Source organism: Etheostoma cragini, chromosome 22, assembly GCF_013103735.1.
Source record: "Etheostoma cragini isolate CJK2018 chromosome 22, CSU_Ecrag_1.0, whole genome shotgun sequence".
In the NCBI taxonomy this organism is placed as follows: domain Eukaryota; kingdom Metazoa; phylum Chordata; class Actinopteri; order Perciformes; family Percidae; genus Etheostoma; species Etheostoma cragini.
In genome coordinates, this window is record NC_048428.1 from 2,981,926 (window position 1) to 3,004,635 (window position 22,710).

Consider the following 22,710-nt stretch of genomic DNA (forward strand, 5'->3'; position numbering starts at 1 on the left):
TGGAGTCTGATCTTCTCTTTGCCCGGCCTCAGGGATTAAACTAATTGCATGCGTTGGACTTCCCAGATCTATGCTTGCTCTTTTCCCACTCGTTACAATCTCATCAAACCTCTCTCTCAAGCAGAGAAGATGACATATACTGTATTGCAATGTATATGAGCAGCTATTTATTTAGAAAAGGCAAAGAAAATTAATTCAGAATTGCACATGTTTTTTCTTATGCTTCTCAATTTTGAGCTGCGTGAGTGTATGTCCGGTGTAAGACGCACACACTTCTTCGAACTTTTCTGTTGGGAAATTTTAAAACATGCATGTTGAGGGGGATTTTAAAATAAAATCAATGTGCATGTGCAGTACGTAGCATTGGCAGTCATACAGAAACAGCTGATAATTGTTTCACATTACTCTTGTGTGCTATCTTTGTAGTTAAAAGTGGATGATAAAAGAGCAAAAGCAGGCGGAATCCCATTCTTTATTAGCTCTGTTGTTTTATACTACAGTTATGACTTTTATTTTATTTAACATTGCAACCTCTTGCCAATATTAAGTGAACATTGATTTTCTAATGAACAGTATTGGAGGGACTTCATCATCGCCCCACAACCTAGAAGCGTATGCCACCTCACACCTCAATGAGCCACTTAATTGCCCACATCCACATAAAAGGCTTAATGTAGGCTCCCTGCACTCCCACTTACACGAAGCTATGAAAATCAAATGGACTATAACTAATACAATTGATTTTGATCAAGCAGTACGAATAACATGATCTTTGTGTCTCTCCAAGTGCTATTCAGGGGCATGCACCAAGATCCGTTCATCCTTTATGAGCTGCTATTTGTTGTGCTTTTAATGATGCTTGATTGGCAGCATGTCCTAGTGCCCATTATCATCAGAAGGTTGTGCTCATTCTAATCTGTAATTATCACCATAATTGCGTCCAGAATCCTCTGGGCCCAAATAAGCAATCACTTCCACTGCTGGCGTGCCACCTGTAAAAGGTCCTCAGGAGGACACAGAAGGACAGGGTAACAGGTCCTGGCAGACTTGGTTTCTTTCCTTTCTCTCACATGCTCTTGATTAGCCTTTCTTTTTTTCAGTCAGCACCATCCCCGAGAACACCCCTCCTACCTTTATCTCCCTTTCCTTCACTCACCCTACCCATCGCCTCCCGGCACAAATTCCTAACCTTTGGGACTTTCATCCTTGTGGTATGCATAAGTACAAGCCTATTATCAAGCCGGTTGTCTCACCATAATTATGCATCTTGTCATGTGCTGCCTCTGTAGCTGGTGATAAAAGGAGAGCCTGATTAAGCTGAGGGAAGGCTATTGATTCCTATTGACAGGCCCCTCAAAGCATTTAATGAAGGGGATGTAAATGAGGGTTTTCCACAGTGTCTAATGACTGTGCACCATAAAAGGCCAACATTCTTCTGCAGTCTAAAAGGGACATCTATCACTCACAATGGTACACGAGGGACACTTTCAGTTATGGGGATGTTCAGGAGAAGAAGGAAAAAAAGAACATTGGCATGTCAGACAGGGATGCAAAAGGAACCTTAACTGTCAAATCATCAATTCAAGATAATTTAGAGAGGTGTTAGGGTGGGTGAGTGAATTATTCAGATATGAAAAAGCATCAGTTACAACAGAGTAATGTGGCAGGTGTTATTTATGAGTGAGGGCTAGCTGAAAAAGTACCTCCAGATAACTGCTAAAAGAAAAAGAATCTATAAAAAGAAATGGAGTCCCAGTATCTTACGTCCTCTCTCTCTCTCTCTCTCTCTCGCTCTCTCTCTCAGCAGTCAGTTGGCTCCCAGTAACCACGACCGGATACAAAGGCTAAGGAATGAGTTCCAGCAGGTCAGGCATGAGGATGACGTCGATGACCGTAGGCACACCTACAGCTTCAACCAGTCCTGGGTGAGTTTTTCGATAGGCGCCGCGCTCCATCAGAGTGGCACTGAGCTGCACAGACCAAGATAAACATACTCTAAAATACCCTAAACTCAGACCTCTTAAGAGTGATTCCCCATGATGCACCGCTGGACTCTCCAAAGCCACCAGCTGCTTAATGGATTTCCCACACTCAAATAGTTTTCTTCCTGAATCTTATTTATTTGAGTATCTACTTGTGACATGACCTTACCTGGGTCAGAGTTGTGCACTTCTCTGTAACACAGCATGATAATTACATAGGGTTTTTAGCAACACGCACAAACAGATCAAGATTTTAGTATGTCATTGTTGCTACAAATTAAAAAATAAATTTCCTTTTTGTATAGCTATTACCCAGTTCATTTCATCACATATACAGTATATACAAATATTAAAGTATACATTGTATTCTTTTAAACTGATGTATGTTGCAAGGTGAAAAAACAACACTGAGCATTTGAATTCCTAACGTAACTATCTGACTCATGTCGCAAAAACTTGTCCCAACTTTTGCCAAAATTTCTTTGACTAATTTCTAAGTCCCGAGAAGGAAGGAGCAGCGGAACAAGAGGAACATTTGATGGCAAGTGACTTTAAGGCAAAGTAAGGGGAGAGAAATTGAAGCCAGACTGGCGCACTGTTCATTTTCATTTCCATTACACTTGATTAAAGGGATTTTTTCAATTACGAGTTTTTAAATTAGAATTTGAGAGTTGTTTTAAGCCGTTCCCCTCTTCCATGATTGATCTGTACCAACAATGGGATTTACTCCTCATAATTGGGAAAATGTAATCAAGTTAATTTCTTAGTTAATTCATTCAGACCTGATCTCATATTCCTTCCTGCTGTGCAACTGCGCCTAGACTTTAAGTAAGGAAACACTTTCATCTTTCCACATACTCAATTATATTTCTGACAATCTTAACAAGCGGTGCTACTACTTAACTCAAACTTCTCACTTTATTAGGAGTGATATAACTCATTGGTTGACACTTTGTTTAAGGTTATACATCCTCTTATTTTTTTAAAGGTCCCATGGCATGAAACCTTCACTTTATGAGTTTTTTTAACATTAAAATGCGTTCCCCAAGCCGGCCTATGGTCCCCCAGTGGTTATAAGTGACAATAGGTGTAAACCGAGCCCTGGGTATCCTGCTCTGCCTTTGAGAAAATGAAAGCTCAGATAGGCCAACATGAGGTCAAAATGGGCATGGTTACTTTCCCTTTTTCTGCTTCGCCCTCTCAGAGAACAAAATGGCTCTCGTGGCTGTAATTCTGCACCAAGGTTGAATTTTGGGAAAGAGACTTCGGATACAGTATTGGGGGACCACCAAGATCTATATAAAAGCATCCAAAGAGCACCATGTCATGGGACCTTTAACAATGACCAAATACTATCACCCAAACCCGTACAATAAAGCAGGGAGAAGTTAGAGGTTAAATATTTCTGCGGTTTAATGGCTTGAGACAGACATAGCTTATTTTGTCCAGTGACCTTCATGACCTGGTCCCGAGGGAAATATGGCTAATTGTTGCACCAAGCAGAGCTATTTTTGAAAATATGGGTCAGAAGTTCAGACCTTGAAAGTTAAAATAGCGGGCATCTGGGCACCCAGATAGCTCAGTTGGTAGAGCGGGTGCCCATATACAGAGGTTTACTCCTCGATGCAGCCGGCCCGGGTTCGAATCCAGCCTGCGGCCCTTTGCTGCATGTCACTCCCCCTCTCTCTCCCCTTTCACATCTTCAACTGCCCTATCCATTAAAGGCCTAAAATGCCCAAAAAATAATCTTAAAAAAAAAAATAGCTGGCATCCAATTATTAGCGTCGGTATGTCAAAGAAATTGGTTTGGCATGGAGGTCTGACGTGGTAGGGATCCTTTGCTGTTCTTCCTACTGTCTGAATGAGTTTGGGTTAGCTGTAACAGCTCCACTTCACTCCATGTTTTTATACAGAGTAAGGCAGATTTCATTTGCTATGAATTTCCTTTAGTGTTAGTCCTACTGATGGATGGCAATCACTGAAAGTAGACATCTCTCGCCACTGTTTTCTTAATCTCTCTTTCTATTCTCGCTCTCATTGTAAGATGTTAACTATTTGTTCAGCACTAAGCAGTCTCCGTCTGTCTCTCTGAGCCTCTGAGCTCCTAATTGCCTGTGATTGTTGACATTGTTGGGCATACCCCCACTACTCCACTGGTAATATGATATAGGGCCTACCCCAGCGTATTGAAGACTATTTTATCAGTCCCCTTTTATGTTATTTTAGTCCTGTGAACAAGGATTCACAATAGCAGTCAGAGCTTGTTAGAAAAGATGCAGGCGAGCCGATGCTATGTGTTGACACCGATTAGAAAACCTCAAGGGAAATCCTGTCTTAGTATCATTCAAAAGAAGGATGGAAATGGCTCTATTCAAGGCAAATGGGGCAACATTTTGATATAAAACCAGGGGAAACTGTGGATAGAAGGGCAAGGAAGGTTAAAAATGGAAAATGACGCATTTGGCCATTGGATTTGTTGGTGAAAAGAAGAAAAAGTACAAGAAATGTACAAGCAGTGTTAAAAATACACTGGAGAAATACACTTTTATTCTTCACTTGCAGTTTATATTTAAAGTGCATATTTTTAAACTAATTATGAAACTAAACATAATTTGACCCACTTTGAAAAACATCCTTGTGGCGTTGTTCTGTTTTGACTTATGAAGGATACTTTTTTTATTTTATTTTTCTTTCCAGAAAGTGATATCTCTTCGTTTTTTACAATGGATATATTGGTTTGTGTCATTGTTGAATTTTATCCGCAGTGATGAAAGTAAAACATCTGAGACACTCAAAACACTCAGTGAATGTAACCATGAAAAAGCTAGTTGCTTGAGAAGACTGTTAAATTTCCACCACTTCAAAGTCCGCAACCCTGCACTTTGATGCACGTTGTCCCTGATTACACAAGCTTACGTAGGACTGTAATGGCTTCCACACAGATCTACAAGCCAGGACAGGAGCGGCTGCTGACATCTCAAGGCATGGCTCGGTTGTAATATTTATAAATGTATAGCAGAACCATCTCAGATTTGCTGTCCAGAAAACAATCTCACCCTAATTTAGTAGCTGGAGTTTTTCGGTCACATTGATCTTCATCAGCAAATGGTGCCATGGAAAGTGAAATGTAATTTGAGTGATTGAAAGCTACATGACAGCTATGTATAGGTGAGACTGTTTTGTTTTCAGACTTTAAGAATTAACTCTGAATTTCAACTATAGCTGGCACGGACTGTGTGGACTGTACGATTAAGCCAGATTTTAGGGCCAATTTGGTTGCCACCGACAACAACTTGGCTCTCAGACAATCTGTTGGATTTCTGGCATGTCAGAAATTTCAATCGGGAGAGACTTGTTTGCCGATATGCAGAGGTTTATTGGACATACGCATAATAATATGTATAGTCTTTGGAGCTTAGACTCCATCGTTATAGAATAATTTGTGAAAGGGGTAGGGAACCCAAGACAATCCCCCTAGATGGAGTCAAGACGCTAGGGGTGGCGGCAAAGGAACCCGAAGACCAGACCGAAGGAGTCGACGGAGCATCCTACAGGAGGAAGACCCAGGGTGCCTTTGGGTGACGATGACTGGAGGCGGAAGGGGAGGAAGACCCAGGGTGCCTTTGGGTGACAATGACTGGAGGCGGAAGGGGAGGAAGACCCAGGGTGCCTTTGGGTGACGATGACTGGATGTGGAAGGGGAGGAAGACCCAGGGTGCCTTTGGGTGACGATGACTGGATGTGGAAGGGGAGGAAGATCCAGGGTGCCTTTGGGTGACAATGACTGGAGGCGGAAGGGGAGGAAGACCCAGGGTGACTTTTGGGTGACGATGACTGTAGGTGGAAGGGGAGGCGGCGGGTTTGCCTGAAATGACAGCTGCGAGCAGCAGGTAGAGAAACAGATTTTAAGCAGGGTTGTGACGCTGCGATTGGCCCTTGGAGTTCGTGGCTGATTCTGATTGGTTTAACAGGAAGGTGAACGCCTCCAACAGGTGATTTGTTTTAGGAAGAGAGCAGTGTAAAGTCTTCCTGAAAGAATTTCAGCGACCTACATTTTGGTCGGCCGTTATCCATCATAAACTGTAGTGTTTTCCATGGTGTGGCTAAAGCTGTAGTCCTAAGACTGCTGTGAAATAAAACATGACAGTCAGACCAGAGTGTCTGCATCTTCCAGACGCCTGGGGTTCAATATGAAGAATATGTACAAGAAAATGATCATGAGAATCAGTGTTGGAAGTACCGCATTACAAAAATCGCGTGAGTTACAACACATTTTAACCCAAAATGTAGTTGTGTTTTGTTTTTTTAAGAATTCACCAACACATTTCGGCACTTTGCAAAGGTCTGAGTGTTATTTCCTGTTGCTGTATTCGATGGTTGAGGTGACAGCAAAGATTGATTCGACATTTGCAAGAAGGACATACTCCCTTTTTAGGAGTTATTATTGAGGCGAGCTGCTGCTCTGTCTCTGTTCTTGTGGTCAAAGCCAGAACCAGATGCGGTGGAAAGTAACTATACCATACTTCCATACAACTGAAAGGTACTTTTAATTGAGCATTTCCATTTTCTCCTACTTTATACTTCTACTTCACTACAATTCAACCAATAAATATAATAAAATGGTAAATGACAGTGTTGCAGCAGCAAAATCAGTCACACAATAAATATCTATATCTATCTATTTCAGAGTCAAGTATTGTACTTCACTAATTGTTTGATAGCTTTAGTTATTTCGCAGATTCATATTAACAATTTAGCATATTATGAAAAGATTATGATGTAGGCCTATTATAGTGGATAAAGATAAGACTTTGTTGAAGCCGTGGTGAAATTCACAAGCTAGGTATACGTCCGCGGTTATTTTAGTGAAAGTAACTCAAACCTAATGCAAAAGTAGTGTAAAGCATTACATTTCAGAGACAGCAATAATGTAATATAACTAATTACTCTCAAGTGACAGTAACTGGTAATCTGTAATGTATTAGAATTTGGAAATAACTTGCCCAACCGTGATGAGAATGAGGACCAGGTAGAGAGGAGCAGGTTGAGGTGTGAGGCTCCGTCCCTTTGAGTTGGACCACTGGCTTGTCTCTGGGGTGTTGGATACTGAGTTCAGCTGTGTCTGCTGTGTGCGCCTGTAATGACAATGCTGAGGTCAGTCCTCTAACCCCCGACTTCTCCTTAATAGAATAATGACCAGGACACAAGACGGCCTGTCTGTCATGTAGCCCCCAAGCTGGCACACACAATTAGAGCTGGCATGTTTTCTCTCCGTCCTTCCCTTCTGCTCTGTGAGAGGGGATTTCCAGATGTTCATCATAGAGAGCTATGCATTTTCCAAAGAGTTGCTTTTTTCTCTCTAGCTCTCTGTCTGTCTGCGGCAATAAAATCAATTTGTGCTTTTGGGTTTGAACGCCAATGAGCATGACCACACAGAGGAGCGTGAGCGCCATGCTGGTACCTTTGATCAAACACCACGACAGCAGCCTGGAAAGCCCTTATTTATGTGAATTCTTTTCATTTTTATTATCGCTCCATCTGCTGCTACCGGATACATGCGTCTACAAGCATTTGTTTTGTTTATGCAATCTTGAGTTACTCTGAATCCGGGGCTTTCATGTTTCTGTGTGTTCGACTGTGTACAGCTAACCTCTTTCGATGTGATCATGTGAAGAATAAGCCACTTTTAGCCGCAGTCACTTGACTTCCCAGGCGCTCTGTGCCATGGCAGCGTGTGAGCCTTTGGCTGTAACCAGTCTGTAATCAGTCACACAATACATGGAATGTATTGTGTGATGCTGCCAAGCAGAGCTGTATGTAAGATGTTTAACAAAGTCATTTTGTCAATAATTGCATGTACTTTCAAGTGAATGATTGAAACAAGAATAGTCATTCTCACACATATTGTTTTATAGTAATTGTGTTTAAAGGCAAGCAGGTGGATTCTGCAAGCTATGTTTCACAGTTTGACAGACCTCAGGAGACCTCAGAAGAGGACCATAACACACTGTAATAAGCAGCAAGGAAATCTTTTAACCACTCTTGATTGGATCTGTGAGGCGTATTTATAGTGCTGAGAGGATTCTCTTTCTATAAGATGCATCTTACACATGTAGACTCATTCGTGTCATTGGCTTCTTGCTATCTCAATCACAAGAAATACCATGACTGTCTTTTTGAACCACAGCTGGTTATGCCGATTATCATGATTGTGATCGAGCTTTTATCGAGCGCTTTTCCACTAACGCTCACTGTCAAGCCTGCACGGCTGAATTATGGATATTGCTGTTCACTGGTGTGCATGTAGCAAGCATGGTTTATTGATCTCTTGATTACAACTGCCATAGGTATTAGGACTTGTCAGCACATTTGATCTAATGTATCATAATCATAAAATTATTTAGCTTTTTTTGGGGGGGGATGCATTGTTCAAGACCCAACTGCACACAGAGGCATGCATGTACGCATATGAACAGTACGCATGCCATTACACAATATACACATACTGTGTGTGTGTGTGTGTGTGTGTGTGTCTGTGTGTGTGTTTGTGTGTGTGTGTCTGTGTGTGTGTTCAGGAGAGGCGAACAAAGTGATTAAACTTCTCTTGTGTAGACATAATACATTTCAGCACTATTACCACACACATTCCTCCACACAAGATATCTTCCCAATAGAAGATAAGACTCAAACATTTTGTTCTGCCATTTGTGCATGCTGTGGAGTCCTTAAGTGATCTGGAGATAACCAATTCAACCATTCACCATGGTTTCCTGGGCTTGGGACTGGGAAATAGCAGACCACACTGCTTGCTCTCAGATGGATACTAAGCCCGGAGCTACACACCCCGGCGACCACAAATGAACTGGGCTAGCTTATAATAAATTGGTGGAATTGGGTCGAGGACTTTAAGAGAGCATCATTATCCGACTGTGTATCAGGATGTGGTCTTTCACTACCATTTTCTCACTTTCTTCTTGTTCTGTTTGCCCATTAGCAACTTAAATGTCTTCCATGTGTTTTTGTGTACAGCACAGAAACTGTTCTCTATGTGGTGGGCTACAAACAGCACCAAGCGTAGTGTGGGCGATAAAGCACATGTTAGTGCTGCTGACCCATCACAGCAACCTGCTTTGATATCAGAAAGGTCCGTGACCGGCTCTAAATCAGGGAATATTACACCTTGGAACATTAAAAGCTCAACGACTTCCCAGCTGCTTTCCTTGTCCCGGATTTTTGATAGCTGCAAATAATTTTCCCAATTGTGTTCCCCCGACTCACCGTCTGTGAACACTTTTATGTTTGAACACGTGGACATTTCTTTTTTTCCCTCCCTGCCTTGTCTGTGAAACCACCAAAGAAACAAGGGAGAAATAGAAGTGTGCCGTATTGACATCATTTTTCACATTATTGGATAAAAACGAACACGGACGTCGCTTTGATTTGATTTCAACAAATGTCATGTTTTATATGGCATTGTATTCCAGGCCTAACATGGAATAATCTGATTCTCTTTCCCTGGATAATGTCATTACACTGACTGATTTTCTCTCCTGGCTATTTCTCATGCATTTCTCTTGGCATGGCGTCATCCACCTCAGCCCTTTCAGCTTTTAAACCGAAGTGGCAAGCACCTCCAGATTCCTCACCACTTCCTTTCAAATCACATTAAAAACTTTCAGAGTGCGTGACTAATTAATTTCTCACCACCACAGATAATTTCTCTTTTTCTTCTCTTTTCCATTACTGTTCATCCGATATTCGTTTATGTGCTTTACACTTTTTGTGAGCCGTGGGGAATGTGTTGTTGCAGCGAAACTCGAAACATATGAGTCCAATTCCCTTCACCCATGTGGAACACTATTACTTTTTTAGGACTGGGAGAGATTGAGCAATGACTTGTTATTAGCGCTGAGTGAAATGTAATTGCACTGTTATTGCAGCTGTCCAGGTGAGGAAGAAAGCAGCCATTTCAAGAACATAAGATGTTTCCACGAAGACATTCTAGTGGACGGGCTATCCATCTGCCAACACAACTTTACACCGTCAATCCCTCCTGTCATATACTGTTACCACTTTTCTACCACTCGCCCCATAAACACATACATACAGATTGTCCACATTTAAAAAAAATCTCTTCCCAAGTTACCAAACATGGATTTTTTTTGGCTGCTCTGTTTAAAAACTCAGCTGGCCAATAAAACCTGCTTACCACATTACCCACCTGCCTACCACGTTACCGTCCGGGCCTCATGAAAACTGACACTTGGTCAAGCCACGCTTGCTACACCTCCTCAGCACGCCTCTGTTTAATTGGCTTGTCATGTTCTTTCATCAGCCAGCTCGTTAGTGGCGTGCTAGTGTTGAGGGAGATGATATCTCCATGTCAACCCCGCCGGTGATCAGACAACAAACACATGCGCGCTGGTGCAGGTTATTGGTGTGTAGTCAAGTCACACGCAAAACTGGGAGATGAAGCAGTGGCTGGTGATATTCATCTATATTTTCATGCCTTTAGCAGACTAGTTTACTTTGCTCAGAAATACATAGCACACTGCGTGGTGGCAGACGGATCAGCCAGTGCAAATGAAACATGAGCTTTGCAGATTTGTTTGGTTCCCAGCCCACCACAAAAACAAAAATGTACGTAACTTTTTTTTAAGCCATTTCAATTATTATGAAGTATTGTACACTCGTGAAATGGATTCCCCTGCAAAAAAGGTCTACCTACACAATGGACATTCACTTTTAATGAAAAACATTGATTTATTCCAAGAATAAGATCATTCTGAAGCCTTTTCCCTTTTCTGGGTCTTTTTGATACCATCATGACATTTTCTAAGACTTGTAGTTCTACACTAGTAGTGGCTGTTTGATGGATGATTTTTCCAATAGTCCCTTTGAGCTGTGAAGTCATTGGGAGATGTGTTGAACTGATTAGAACTCATCAGGAACTTATTCTGGCTGTGGTAGCAAGAGACACGTGGTATCAAAGACTCCAAGTTAAACTGGGATAACAAAGCTCTTTTAAGCTGTAGAGTGACTTAAAACTTGCTAGCCTTGCTAGCATTGAGGCTACATATAATACTATTATAATATAACAGACTCACTTTGTGATACTGGTACAATTCAAAGAGAACATCTGCTGTTCTGAACATGAAAATGTCAAGACCTTTTTTCACTTTTCCACAAAGAAATATCCAAATTTTCTGGCCAATAGGGTTATTTTAAATCTTTTGTATATTGCTGTCGATCTGCATTAAGAATGTTATTGCGAACGGTTCTTTCTGGTATCCTAGTAAACAAAGGTTTGTAATTGATAGAAAGATTGCATTTTGGGGAATTATGCCTTTTAAAAAAGTATCAGGGGACCTTTCATCTACTGGCACAGGTGCATTTTTCAGTGCTATTGTCATCAAGGAATCACACCTACTTACCGCCTGTTCCCTGAGCGCAGCCCAACACACAGGAGGTATCACACTGCCAAAGCACCTGCTGTGCAGAGGGAAATATATTCCATTATCCAAGTGTGTGTGTTGTTCTGTTTCCAGATTTCTGTCCAAAGATAGAAATGTCAACTGTCATGACTGCGCGTATTTTGACTTGTGCCTTGTGGTGGATGTTACAGGTCAGCAATGGGACGGAGACGCTGAGCGGACGCCATTCGGTAACAGTCGAGACTCAGGTCCAGAAACAGCAGCAAGAGGACCGAGATGGTTTCCAACAAGCACAGAGACAGTACAACTCCCTGCCACGGTGAGACCGCCGCTCCCTTCCCCCTGTCTTTATTCCATTTGTCTTTATTCCATTTGTCTGTCTCTTTCCGTCCCTCCCCTCACTGCAACTTATCACGTTCTGTTTGCCCTTTCTCAACCTCTTCATTCGGCCTTTTCCCATTTCATCAATTTCTTTTCCTCATAATTGTGCCTTTACCCTTTTATTTTGCCACTTTCTCTAACGTATCCCTTTGGTTAAAAACACCACAAAGCCACTTTTAACTCATCTCCAGACATTCAAATGATTCTTAGCAAAACTGTTTGAATAAAATCATTTAATGTGATCGCTTGGAATTATTCGACTGATGTTCACTTTCATTAAGTCACTGCTGACCCTGAAGAAGTGATGACTTTGTCGCAGGCACCACCCCTCCCCCTTCTCCAACACTTCGAGTATGATGAATAACATTCCAACGTAATTTTTTCATTTGCTCTTGGCAATCTTTTACACAGCTTGAGTCCAGAGCTCCAACTGTTGCCCTTCATCTTCTCCATCTTCAGGTTTCGATACTTTTGCATATTTTTCGAAGAGATGCAAATGAAGCCTACCATATCTTCCATCTCGAGGTGTTGGGGTTTGGGGGACACTTTAGTATCAGTATTTGTATTTCCTGCCTTCACTCTCTATGTGTGTGTCTGTGCCTTAACCAATCCTCTGAAGCTTTCTAATCGCACATTAGTAAATTTAAATTGCAAAGCTAACCCTTGCTGGTGGAACATTTTCACATTCAAAAAGACACAAATTCTTTCTCAAATTCTCAAAAACTAGATCTGACTGACATGGGGAGTTAAAGTTGGTAATGAAACAAACATAATTTCCTCTCCCTGTTAAATATTTCCTCATGGGAAACAATCCAATGTGAGCTTTATTGTATTGTGAAATGTACAGTATGTTCTAAAATGTTGAAAGTGAAGTCTGATTTATTTAAGTTTTGTTGCCAGTTTAAACACAGCCGTAACACTTAAGGTGTGTGCATGGATGGGTGTGTGTGTCTGTGTGTGTGCCTGTGGTCTTTTAATTGTCTTGGCCAGAGTAGCTCTGCTCTCCTGTGATTTTCAGCTCTCCCTGCACAAATAGAAATCATTTCTTGATAGCCATCCTCCTTTGCTCTGCTGTCTCTGAACAGTCACTACCGGGTCGATTAAAACATGTTCCTGTCTATGGCTATGGATTTTCGGTCCACATGGACGCATAATCAATGCGGTCTGTAAAAGGCAGACCGATCTGTGCATTCACTTCATAGGTGTTATCTGCTGGCATCTCATGTGATGTGACAGTTGCCTCCAGCCCTCCCTTCTCGCTGAGTTCCTTCTCCTGGGAAAGTTGGTCTGGGCGGCCTACAAGCCAGGCGAGGATGCCCTTTGATATGCATTCCTCTCATAATCACGTAGCGTCTTCTAGCAAAGAGTCACATGAGCTCAGGCTTGACGTTTGACCCCGACTAAGGCTTTTTGGAGCTTGTGTCTCGACACGGCTCCTCATTAAAGAGCTAAAGTCCTACATCCCCAGATTAATAACCACTATTCCCTCGAACTCCAATCACCTCTCTTTTGGAACCCCTTCATCCTGTCCTTCTCTTCCAAAACAGGAAGCATGAGCAGTCAGCCGTTCAGCCTAAAGGGGACATTCCCTCAACTAAAAAAATAAAACTCCTTCCCAAAGAGATTCCAGAAGAGGCCATGGTAGCTGGTTATCTGATGACGGCCAGGCTTAGCTAGCTGTCTGGGATGTGAGGATTGGAAGGACCCTAATGAAGGCTTGTTGTCCGAGCAGGATTAGCGGTGACAGGCAGTGGAGGGCGAGAGGGGCCAGGAGGAGAACGAGTGTGTTAGTAGGAAAGAGAGACCACTGATTAGCCTGAAAGTAGTCTCGCTTTGCCAGACCTTGCTCCACAACGCCGCAGAGCTGCGGAGGAGGGTCTGGCTAGTCCACGCAGCATTGACAGCAGAAAATAGGGCTCCGGTTTATTGGCATTTCTTTAAACCAATCACAATCGTCATGCAATGTGTAGCTGGGAAATTGCCTCGGGAAGGAATATGTTACGGTGGAACATAACTAGATCGGATTTGACTAAAACTAAAAATGTTTTTGTTCAACAGAAAACTCTGATTTGACAGATAGTCTAGCTAGCTGTCTGGATTTACCCTGCAGAGATCTGAGGAGCACTTTACCATAGTCCTCATAAATCCACCAGAGTTTGGAATTCCCACACAAAGGAAGCGTTAGGTAGTGGAAATCCGGTCTAAAAAAGAGACTTGCATTAAACTTTCTGGCGGCAAACACACACATGAGTGTCAAGAGAACCAGGCCTGAGTGAACTGCCAGTAGCTCTTCCGTTTTTCATTGCACCTCTTGCATTTAACAGCCAAAACAACATTGTTCCGCGCTATAAAGAAAACATTATTCCAGGTTTGTATACAATTGATATGTACAATATAGCAACAATTGTTGCTATATTGCATGCTTTTGGGGTTTTTCCCTAATCATTTTGTCTCTGTGCATGTGCATGTGTGCTTTCTCCTTCTTCTCATAAACTCTGATTCTTCCCAGCTGCTTTAAGGAAACACAGCGGCCACACGTTTTTCTGTGAGCCAACTTCCTGGCTTTGTTTGTTATGTTCTGTCATTCTAAATTTACCCGACTCTTGGCGTGATGTATTTTCCCATCCCCTCCCTCTGTCTATGAAACTAATCTACTTTGTGACATATTCTGGCAAAGGAGTAGAGGTGATAAGAGAACTCACTCCCCTGACGCATCAATCACGATTACATTCCTGTGGAACAATGCCATTTCTTCTCTCTTCTCCTCGCCTCCGAAGACTTCTACCTTCTTCCCATTTCTACTTTAAAAACTATACGGTCATTCTCGAAACGCAGATCGCTGCCTCGTGCAACTGGCGCTGCTCTGTATGCCAAGCCGGGGTGTAAAGGCATGGCGGCTCGCCCAGACAGCAAAGCCCAGATATGGAGCATGTGGTGGGGCTCTCGCTGCAGTCTGTCCCTACATCTGCCCCTGCGCCAATTACCCTCATACTTACACATGCTCTACATGCATGCACACACAGAGCGGAACAACAGAACGTGTTTGTGTGCCACATGTACAGTACATAAATGCATACACATTTGTCTTCCATGCATAAATGTAGACCTACGCACCAAAGGCTCAGACACGGACGTTACATTGCCATGTGCTTCCGCTCTCACCTCCTCTTAGATTTTGTGGTCTATAAGGGCATCCATTAGGAATGCTGGAATCGTGGGATTCTCATTAGAATTTCACTGGGATGGCAATAGAAAAAAATGTTCAAAGGGTTGTTGAATTAACTGGCAAGAAAGAAGATTATACAACAATGTATATGTTTCACTATCTGCTTGAAATCCTTATGGCGGATTTATGCCTGATGCAAGGGGTTAAAGTGCCCATATTCTGCTCATTTTCAGGTTCATAATTGTATTTTGAGGTTGTATCAGAATAGGTTTACATGGTTTCATTTTCAAAAAACACCATATTTTTGTTGTACTGCACATTGCTGCAGATCCTTTTTCCCCCTGTGTGTTTAGGTCTCTGTTTTTGCTACAGAGTGAGACATTACACTTCTATACTATCTTTGTTTTTATATTTTGCACATGCTCAGTAGCTAGAAAAGATCCCATCAGCTAGATAACTCTTTCTCCAGCTTTGGACAGTCCAAGGCAGGATTAGCTGGGAGACTTCTTCTAGACTGGGACCACTTGGGGAATACCTGCAGAACAGGGACAGGAAGTAGTTCTTTTGGAGGTTATGGTCAACTAGTGTGTGTTGTAGCATTGTTTTGTCATTGAATACGAGCTAGCGTGCTAGCACTGGGATTTACTACGGTTAACCACCTGGTCTTGGCCAGTGACTTAGGTAGACGTGAAGATTAGCTCCCCCGGAGACTGAAGACAGAGGACATTCAGAAACCGTATTTTTTTCCAAATTTGTAAACATGAGGAAGCACCAGAGAAACAAAATAACATCTCAAATCCCAGAAAAAGGGATTATTTCATAATATGGGCACATAGGTATCTACCACATTTGGTCTAGTTTTGATCCTAGACTCTAAAGATGGACGGCTTGACAACTCCCAAAAAGTGAAGCCAAAAAATCTCAACCCGCCACTGGTGGCTGGCTGTAGTTTAGATCATAAACCCCGACCCATTTATGTTAGCGGATGGGACATGGGCCAAACAAATACGTTAAATTACACATCTTATCATTTTTTCCCAAAGACAGTTTCTGTCATTTAGGTAGATCTCATCACGCTGATGTACAGTATGTTCATTTTTTTTTATAAGTTGGTTGTAATTAATTATTTAATGCCATATAAATGGAGTAAAACACAGCTGTGATTGACCTGTGATTGGTAAGGTGGATCTATGGGCGGGACTTTGACGCCGCATCTCCACTGCCTGTTCACTACTGGCTCCAAAATTACAAGATGGCGGAGGCTGGATATTTTGGCTTCTCATTTGTGCAATGTTAGGCAGGTGGAGACGCATCGTCCATCTCTATATACACTCTATGGCTTTGATTCATAGATCATTACTGATATCACAACTGCAATGCTAGATAGTTATTTAAATGATCAGGCCGTATTATGCTTGTTTAGACTATATATATATATATATATATATATATATATATATATATATATATATATATATATATATATATATATATATATATATATATATTCCCAACAGTGATAGTGTTTGCATTTACTTTGTGACACAGCGCGGTAGTGGGCTATGCATGTACTTAGAGGACTGGAGTTACATCCTCTCTGCCCCCATCAGAAACTTATCAGAGGAACCAGAAGCAGCCAATCGCAGTTCGCCAAGTCACCAAGTAGTATCTCTGTAGCCCAGTGTGTCAGCTAGGGTGTGTCTGGCTGGCTAGGTGTGTAGTCTACATAGCAACGATGTCACCCCCTTCTGTGTTCTCCTATGTTTCAAGCTTTAGAGAATGTATGTGTTTACTTTTGGCACAGTCAAATGTATCATCTGTCATTTTTTCCCTGTCAAGCAACATTGGAGTATGTACAAAATAAGAAAAGAGTATTTAAGGTGGAATTGCTCTCCATTAGGCATGGGCCACTTGCTGTTTTCAAGGTATACCCCGGTGTGAAAAAGTCACAGTTTAATACCTCTACCATTTTCTTCCATACCGTTCCTAAGTGTGAGCTGTTTTTCAACCACCGTTTAGAAATCCTTCTCCCTGCCAGTGCACAGTGTGTTTCAAAATAAAATACATTGTGTTCACTTGAAAATGTTTTTTTCTTTTTACGCAGACATTTTGAAAATAATACAATTGTAGCTGCCAATGCAATGCCGTAATACTGTGAAACCGTGATATTTGTGCTGAAGGTTGTCACACCATCAGAATCTCATACCGACCCATGCCTATCTCCATTGTGAGGTTTTAGTTTTAGAAAAAAACTAATGTATGTCAGAAACACAAGTGCTTTGAACAATTCATTGCGTGTTGTGTCTTTTGTTCCTGTCAGCCAGTCTGAAAGAGACTCGGCCAGATACAAATGCAGGCATTTTGGCCTAAAAGCCTAACCTAAAAGCCGGGCCCCTGTTTCCCTCTGCAGGCGTGTGTGCAGTGAACTCAAAAGCCTTTTATGCGCACAGTGGGTCAGTGAGGTGTGAATGGGATTTCACTTAGCACCCCTGACACAAAAGACACTGTCACAGGTCTTCCATAGCAACACGGCCTTAATGGATCCTAATAATGGAGGAGAAGACTCAACACCTGGCAAGACCTCGCAGTTTCCAATGTAAGCTTTACCGGGGCAATTCCCGTAAAAGTGAGCATATGTTGTGGAGGCATGCTTGGGTCTTAGTTTTTCCTTCTATGAGAGATAATATTAGTCCATCTTGGGCCGTCCTGACAGTGTAGGGGCAGGACGAATAGAAGGCAGTTAACGCCACGAGGCCTGCCATTACTCTGTCTGTGCTGTAAGTGCCCCCGTCTGCATCTCTGAAAAAGTAGTTAAATGGAAAGGAAATAAAAGAAGCCATTTTTCTCAGTGAGGTTTTAACATTTGTGTTTGTTTACAGCGTAGAAGTAATAGTCCTGTGGGCGTTTTAGGCTTCCCCGGTTAGTCTCCTGTCTCTTTTATGTCTCTGTCTTCATGGCACAGATCTCTTTTTGCTCATGTTGCCTTCAGTGTTTCAACTCAACAACCACATGCTGCCTTTTTAATCTCACAACATGTAAAAATGGGCACATTCCCTCCTGAAGTGCTGTTTCTTTAGAATTCCCCTTCAGTAGTACTGACCCAAAGACCGCTACAGTAAAAAGCAATCTTTTCCCCCTCTGTTCCTTTCAGATTCAAGCACTTTTTAGGGGGTCTCACTCAACAGCACAACTGACCTCTTAACCTGTCTCTGTGTGTCTAGGCAACCTCGTAAGACTCCCAGCACGGTGTCCCAGGACTCATGGGACAAGGTGTACATGCCAGCAGATGGATTCCAGACATCAAAGGAGAACCCTGGCCACTCCAGCAGCCAGGGATCACGTAACGGCTACCTTGGAACGTCCAACTTCAATGCCCGTGTCCTCTTAGAGACTCAGGAGTTGCTGAGGCAGGAGCAGAGGCGCAGAGAGCAGGAGGCCAACAAGGCCAGGCCACCCGCCGCACAGGACCCCCCCAGCGGCAGCACCTACGACCACAGCAGAGAGCACCTGCAGGCCCCGGGCTCTTCTGTGGTTCAGGCCCCACCTCAGTCCAAAGGCCCCTACAGACAAGATGTACCCCCGTCGCCTTCTCAGCTCGCAAAGCTCAGCCGGCTTCGAGGCTCAGAGAAAGGGAGGCTGTTTTACTCCTGAGACAGTGACAAGGGATTAGGAAACTTTTGGAAGATTAGGACTGAGTCTAAGGAGCATTAACATGTACAAAATACTACGAGGGCAATGAGTCTGTTTTTTTAATGAAATGTTGAGATACAACGATTTTTATAGAACTGTTGATAGCAATGTTAATATTCAAAGGAAAAAAAGTTTTTTTAATGATATGAACCAATCATTTTCAAAAAGAAATGTTTTGAGATGTTTTACTGTCCAGAATCAAGATAATGTAACTACAGTTTGTGTGTAAGTGCCTTCTGGTTGTAGACATCAGCCCAATTATTCCTGTTTTTGGCTCATGATCTGCAGCTTTGACCCATCCATCTGAGACATTTGTAAAGCAGACAAGGCAATTGGTTTGGGCCATCACTGCCTCGCCACATCTACCCCCCATAACCCCCCATAACCCCCCATAACCCCGAGCACGAGCAGCACGTTCTCACTCCCATCGTGTCAAAAATAAGCGCCTGGTCAAGGGCCTTTGGCGTTTGTGATTGACGCAGAAAGTGTCCGTTAGCGTCATATTTAACCACGTTCCGGGTCGGGACTCTTGCCGTCACTTTTTGACGCTCTTAAGACTTGCGTCTGTCTTTGTTATCATATTTAGACGTGCCTGGGGACTATGTGGTTTAACTGACATGGGGCACAAGAACGGGGAAGTGGAGTGGAGAGTGGAGTTACAAAAAGCATGTTTCAGAAACACGCGGGACATAAACAGGACATGAACCCCGGTCTCTCGGGGGAAATGTCCTGGGTTGTTTGACCCTTACCACCACCACAACTTACATCCTCATGCTTATTTTTGGGCTTTTCTTACCGTTTGTCGCTCGTTATACTTAGTCATCGTACAGCTGCCTATCCTCGATGCGTTCTATTCAGATGCCAAAGGGGGATTTTTAACGCTTAGAGCCACTGACCAGGCGTCAGTATTTTAGGAGTTGGCACAAGACACGGCGCAGGCATGTTTTTCTACCACTGGCGAGGTCTCAGCTGACCCCACGCTTGTGTGAATGAGGCTTAATTTCACTCATGGGGACTTTGTCGAGCACTTAAAATGTTAAAGGTGAAGTAAAAATAATAGTGATAACGTAAAGTAATAATCCAATCTAGTTCACGTGAGTGTGCTGCAACTGTACGTGTGTGTGTGTGTGTGTGTGTGTGTGTGTGTGTGTGTGTGTGTGTGTGTGTGTGTGCTAGCAGGCGTCGGTGTGAACAAAGTGTGGAGTTTAAGCACCTTGTGTAAACTTTGGAGTCAGAGCTTTGGTTTTGGGCCTGACCCCCCCCCCCCTTCTATAGTTCAGCCAGGGATATGTCCCCTTTGATTTTAAACACATACAACACTTACCCAGAGTAGATCCTCCTTCCAACCCCCTCTTGTATTCCGTATGATAATCCTGAATTCTCTCTGCCTCTGCTGGCAGCCTTATCTCCGTTTTTTCTCTTCACATTGTCGCCCTCACCACACAGCCCTCTCAGTGGAGGAAAACAGCTTCACATCTCCTTTATTCCTACCCTGTCCCGCCTACCCGGGGAACCCAACAGTGTAAATGGGGTCGGGCTTGGGTTAATAATTAATGTTCCTCATTAAAAAGGAATGGGCCCCATTGTGTGTGTGAGTATGTGTGTTGTCATGTATGGCGAGAAGGACGAAACAGCGGAGCTCTGGCCCCGTCCTTGCCTGCTCTACGATGATTTGGCTGTAACCGAAGCCCGCTGGCCCCTAGGTGTCTGCGTTGTTACTCCCTGAATATTTCATCAGGGTGGGTACATGGGAAACCACATCAGGTCTGCAGTAGATGGCCTCAGTGCGGGACTGCCTCGCCACGGGCTCGATACAATGGAGCTGATTTTGTTTTCTTTTCATGATTATGTCCATTGGTAGAAAAACCCCTTGGGAGGCTTTCCGTCATTCAATCAATAATTACTGGTGCATTTTCAGTTTGTGTGCGATGTATGGCACTGTGTGTGTGTGTGTGTGTGTGTGTTACCATCACTGTAAGAACAAACTTTTGCTTGTCAGATTGAGAACTTTTTTTTTTGCAATGTGATTGCAATTTTTCTCAAAGGGCAATGGTGAGAACTCTTTTTGGGTTTCAGTATCAATTAGGTAGGTTAAGTATTTAGATTCAAATTAGTTTATTGGTTTACCCTGATTTGTTAATTCATTCATCATGAATTCGATTTTGAAGCAATTTTCCCTTCGTAGATTTGCACGCACTTAAGAAACCAGGTTACGCAGCTCACTGGAGAACATGGTTACTGTGGTAACCTGGTTGTAAATCTGAATTTGGTCAGTAGACTGGTTACCGTGATGTTTATCGAATCACTGGAGAAATCCAACCGTTACCTGGTTTCTTACAGTATGTGCATGTAAAAACACTGCTTTTTGGAACGAGTGCAGTTTTTAAAAATTCCACTTCTAAACACACAAATTTGTCTAGCCAAACCGGTTATTCCCACAGCTCTGGGTTTAGGATTAAGACCAGAATTGAGATTAAGATCAAATTCATGGTTTCTATTATGGCGTGCGGTGGTTGAAGTAGGCTCTAATGTATTTGATTGTTGCATTTAACGTTCTATGGGCCTCACAAGGACACGAAAAAAATGTGTTCTCACAAATAAAAGGGTATGTAAAATACAGTCCAGCAACGTTCGTGTGTGCGTGTGTGCGTGTGTGTAGGTGGACATGTGTTTAAGCGTCTGTGAACGCTGCCAGTTACTGGATGCTCCAATATGTCTATGAATATGTCTTGGCAGCCATATGAACCACTTGGCTGCCGAGTGGGATAAGCGCAGAGGAGTAGGAGGGAGAGGAGATGGGAGGCCTGACCCTGCAGATGATTCAGTCAATGGAGTAATCACAACTATTCCTCTGAGTCGGCAGCACAAACAGGAGGTTACCCACAAGGCTCTGCTCCTTTTTTGCTGTCTCTTCTCTTCATTTATCTCCTTCATCTGTCAGTTGCTTGTGTTTCTTTGATTTTTTTCTGAGGCAGAATCATATTGGGTCTTGTTTGTATAGGGGGGGGGGTCTTCGTCCGACACAGAAACTGTTTTAAATGATATGCCCATGTTTTATGTGTCTCCACCATGAATTCGGGAGGGGTTCAAGTGCCTGCAATATCTTTTCTCCACATATGCAAATTTGATAATATCCCATAATGCATGTTTATTATTTCTGTTGTGTAATTATTGTTTGTGTGCCCCCTCTGCCACGAGGATTCTTCCCATAAATCTATTGTTTCAGGGGATTTCTTTTTTTTTTTTATCTTGGGAGAAATGAGCTATATATTCTTATTGTTTCATTGTGTTTTTATGACCATCCCTCATTGTATTTTATTATCCACAACACGGTACTATGGTGGTAAAAAAATGACTAATATGTAAGCACAGTGCAATTTTCCTTTTTACAACAGTGTGTCATTAAGAGCTGTTTCTGCCATTCTCTGTACATACAATATCATTTTTTTTTTCAATGAATAAATTGAGGGTGGATTTAAATTCTTGTAACAATAATTTCTCTCAATTGTGCTTTAACATTCACAAATGGTTTCTGTTCTTGATAACGCACCAGCGATATAAGATGCATAATTAAAGGCGAGTCATGAAAATCATATTTATTGGTACTGTACTGCAGGTTTTAAAATATGTAAATGACCTGTATTTATATAGCGCTTTTCTAGTTTTAACGACTATTCCAAGCACTTTTACATAGTACAGGAACCATTCACACATTCACGTTCATTGAGCGATTCAAACGCTGGCATACTAGATGCCACCTGATCAGCAGACACTTTAACACACACACACACACATTTACACTCCGATGCCTCAGTGTTAGTGTTGTTCAGTAACATTTTGTATTAGCATGTGTATAATTTTCTGGATATAAGTTGTGAGTGTGCAACTAATAATTCTTTCTATTTATCAATTAAACTACCAATTAATCTACAGTGTCTTGCCCAAGGACACTTTGCCATGGGACTGCAGGGCCAGGGATTGAACCACCAACCTTCCTTTACCGAGCCACAGCCGCCCTTATATGCCATTCCTGATATAAGAATTCAGAATGAAATGC

The 22,710-nt window shown here is 42.4% G+C and overlaps 1 protein-coding gene across 4 annotated transcripts in view; it reads left to right on the forward strand.

The window, feature by feature from the left end:
- LOC117937671 (partitioning defective 3 homolog) overlaps window positions 1-22,129 on the forward strand; it is a 368,949-nt gene extending 346,820 nt beyond the window's left edge. For 3 of the 4 annotated variants that reach the window (XM_034861772.1, XM_034861775.1, XM_034861773.1), the window contains 4 exons: window positions 1,805-1,925; window positions 11,608-11,735; window positions 18,185-19,818; window positions 21,313-22,129. In XM_034861772.1, coding sequence (XP_034717663.1) covers window positions 1,805-1,925; window positions 11,608-11,735; window positions 18,185-18,614 — 679 coding nt within the window. In that variant the 3' untranslated portion in view covers window positions 18,615-19,818; window positions 21,313-22,129. The remainder of the gene's footprint in view (window positions 1-1,804; window positions 1,926-11,607; window positions 11,736-18,184; window positions 19,819-21,312) is intronic. The other variant, XM_034861774.1, reaches the window with a different exon arrangement.
- The last annotated feature ends 581 nt before the right edge of the window (window positions 22,130-22,710 follow it).